The 3,562-nt window shown below is 52.2% G+C and overlaps 1 protein-coding gene across 1 annotated transcript; it reads left to right on the forward strand.

The window, feature by feature from the left end:
* The first annotated feature begins 1,457 nt into the window (after positions 1-1,457).
* Positions 1,458-3,304, forward strand: NKX3-1 (NK3 homeobox 1). The gene is made up of 2 exons (XM_040965753.1): positions 1,458-1,764; positions 2,886-3,304. The coding sequence occupies exons 1-2, from the start codon at positions 1,458-1,460 to the stop codon at positions 3,302-3,304; spliced, it is 726 nt and encodes a 241-aa protein (XP_040821687.1).
* Positions 3,305-3,562: the final 258 nt, after the last annotated feature.

Below are 3,562 nucleotides of genomic sequence, written 5' to 3' on the forward strand. Positions count from 1 at the left end.
AAATTGTAGCTATGAGTCTATGCAACCCCCCAAGTGGACCTCAAGGGCATTATGCTAGGTGGGAAAAAAGCCAATCTCCAAAGGTTCCCTGCTGTAGAATGCATGTTTCACTCTTCTAACATTCTCAGAACAAGAAAACCTTACAGATGAAGATCAGATTTGTGGTTGGTAGAGATCAGAAGTGGAACATGGGGGCTTAGAGATGCAAATACAATGAGGTGTCACAATGCAGTTCTTTTGTTGCAGAAACAATTTTGTCTTGATTGTGGCAGTTAGCTAAATCTAGGCACGTGATCAATTGCAGAAGTTACCCCCACCCATGCATATACACATACATACGGATGCAGATTTCAAAACTGAAAATACAATGAAATTTGTAGTCTAGTGAACAGTAATTAAATTGGTGTCAATTTCCTGTGTTTTTTAAAAAATATATTGACATACAGTTATATAATGCCACTATTGGGGGAACTGGAAGCATTTTTTTTAATGTCTTGTGTATTTTCAAAAACTGTTTAAAAAATTTCTAAATGAAAGAGACCTGGAAAAGATGAGTGCAAAGCTCTGGAGTTGTTTTATCCTCAATACTCCATTTCCCCTTTCTTCTTCCCAGACACACAACACAGGATCCTTTGAAGACGGCTTCCATCGAATGGAGAGCACCCTAGACCTTCAGACACCAAAGTTGCACTAAACCAGTTTAGAAGAACATCAGCACAGCGCGTCTCCAGTGTCACCTGTTATGAATATTGCAGCCCACTACAGTTATCCTGCACCATGTGAGGATAAATAGTACATCACACTCTTCAGTTTATTTCCTAACAATATTCTCTTACACAACCACAGTGAAAGGTTCGGCTGTAGCCAACTTAACATGGAGTACTTCCCTAGTCCTTCGTCCACTTTCGTTCACTTGCCCCAAGGATGCCCAGCAGAGCCCAGCCTAGGGATGCCTGTCAGAGCGCCCTGATTTTGGAGGATCTGAGTTTGCCATTGCTCGCTCCGCATCGCAGTCGCAGAGCACCCAGCAGGATTCTCACCTGTAAAGTGGGGGGCGGCAAGACAGATTCGCGTGTGTCTCTGTTCCTAAGACACCTTGACTGCTGCATTTGTTCTCGGCATCATTATTCCCGAAAAGCTTCTCAACTTCCATCTCGAGTGGTCTGGGGCACAGAAAAACTGGCTTAGGGCGGAAGGGGTCAAGCCAGGGAAGGAGGGCGGGATATTGTTGAAGGATTCCTCCAGGGCAGAGAACCGAGCTGGACGGCGCGAAGGGCTCGCCTTTTCCGCCAGGTCACCTGGAGCACCAGGCGGCCAATCCGAAGAGCCATCCGTTTCCCGCGGCCAATGGGAAGGCGGCGCGCATCCTCCTTTCCCGGGGCTATAAGTGCGTGCGGGGCGGTGGAAAGTGAAAGCGGTGCGGGCGCTGGCAGCGGGGCCTCAGCCGAGCCGCGGGGATGCTCAGGGCTTGCAAGCCGCAGCGGCCCGAGGAGCCGGAGGAGGCCGGCTGCAGCTCCCGGGCCACCCCGCCAGTCCAATCCAAACCGCTTACCTCTTTCCTCATCCAGGATATCCTGCGGGACCACACAGCAAGGCGCGGTGGCCACACCTGCAGCCCACAGTCCCCGCGCCTGAGGAATCCAATGCCGGACCCAGGGCCGGAGCCCGCAGGAGAAAGAGGCTGCGCCGGTGCGCCAGAAGAGGCAAACACCGGGTCCAGAGCCGCACTCGGGGAGGTCGAGACGCTGGTGGAGACGGAGCCAGGTAAGCTCGGCGAGGCCAGGGGAGGCCAGGCTGGGCTGACTGAGAGGATCGAGCCCGAAGGCGAGCGGTCCAGGCGGACTTAGCCGAGCTCAGCATGCAGGGATGTGGACCTCCGCAGAGAAAGGCGGAGGGACTCCACGCTCCGGGTCCCCGGTCCCTCCTTCATCACCTGCCAGCACCGGGTGCACGTCAGGGATTCGCCTCTGACGCAGGGCAGCAGCGGCTGCCCTCGGATCCTCCCCAGCTTCGCAGGCAGTGTGCTCATAGCCCACATCCTGGAGGTGAAACCCAGACCCTGCCTGCGCGGAGTCAGGTGTAGACGCCTGATGATGGGGCAGCCTACCCTCCAAGTTCAGAGAAAAGGGAATAAAAGCCAGAGAATGATGTTGGCACAAGCCGGTGCCTTCTCGCCGCCGCCGCCACACAAGCCCTCACTGGCCCCCGTTGACACTAGCACCGGATGCCTTTGATGTCCCACTTGACCGATAGCATCTTGTGTCGTGGCTCTTCCCTTCATTTAATTCTACAGGGCAATATGGCAGCGAATCCAACCACCAAATGCCCTGCTCTGGGTCACTGCTGATTATTAGAATATTAAGACACAGCGGCCAGCGCTGTAGCTTTGTCGGGGTTTTGTGGGGTAAAGCCCCATCTGTGTGACTCTGGCAGCCCAGATGAACAGCAGTTTATCCTGGGACTATTCCACTTTTGATCCAATTCCCAGCAAATGTGCCTAGGAAAGCAGCAGAGGATGACCTAACTGCTTTGACCCCTGTCACCCATGTGGGAGACCTGGATGAAGCTCCCTGCCTTGTCGGTTCCCAGCACTGGCTGTTGGGGCCATCCAGGGAGTGCCTCAGTGGATGGATAAACCTCTCAATCTCTAACTCTTTCAAATAAATAAGTTTACTATTATTTTTTTTAAAAGAACAGCTAATACATAATAGATTTACTTTTCCACTGGAAGGTTCCTTTAGTCATGTGAAAAAAGTGAAATGTATCAGCGATAACAGAGGGCTATTTGTTCACTCGCAGGAGATAGGCAAGGGTTGACTTGAGTTCTCTTCCCGGCTAACATGTAACTTTTCCTCTCATCCCTCCGTCTCTCCCCTGCTTTCCAGCTAGGCACTTTGAGACCTATCTGCTAGACTGTGAGGACACGGCAGGCACCTTCCCAACAAGCCTTCCACAAACCGCCAAGCAACCACAGAAGCGCTCGCGAGCCGCCTTCTCCCACACTCAGGTCATCGAGTTAGAGAGGAAGTTCAGCCATCAGAAATATCTGTCAGCCCCAGAAAGAGCACACCTGGCCAAGAACCTCAAACTCACAGAGACCCAAGTGAAAATATGGTTCCAGAACAGACGTTACAAGACTAAGCGGAAGCAGCTCACCTCGGACCTGGGCGAGTTGGAGAAGCGCGCCTCGCTGCCGGCCCTGAAGGAAGAGGGCTTCTCACGGGCCTCCCTGGTCTCTGTGTACAACTACCCGTGCTACCCCTATCTTTACTGCTTGGGCGGCTGGAGCCCTGCTTTCTGGTAGAATCAGCCCAGATGTCAGCTGGGTGTTCCCAAACTGCCTAGCCATAGGGAGTTTCTCTCTGGAAAACCAAAGGGGCCAAGATCAGGGAACACTGGGGAACTATAGGGGTGGAGATCAAAGCTGTTGGAGGTTTCTGTGCAAATTCCAGATTCATCACCGGTGAACCCATAAAGATTCAGGGCAGCGAATATTTTAATACCCAAATAATTCCTGCATTATGTGTAGTGCAAGTCATTATTGCTTTTAGCTTCTGATTTG

The sequence above is a fragment of the Ochotona curzoniae genome, unplaced genomic scaffold (assembly GCF_017591425.1).
Source record: "Ochotona curzoniae isolate NIBS_2020 unplaced genomic scaffold, NIBS_Ocur_1.0 scaffold_4505, whole genome shotgun sequence".
In the NCBI taxonomy this organism is placed as follows: domain Eukaryota; kingdom Metazoa; phylum Chordata; class Mammalia; order Lagomorpha; family Ochotonidae; genus Ochotona; species Ochotona curzoniae.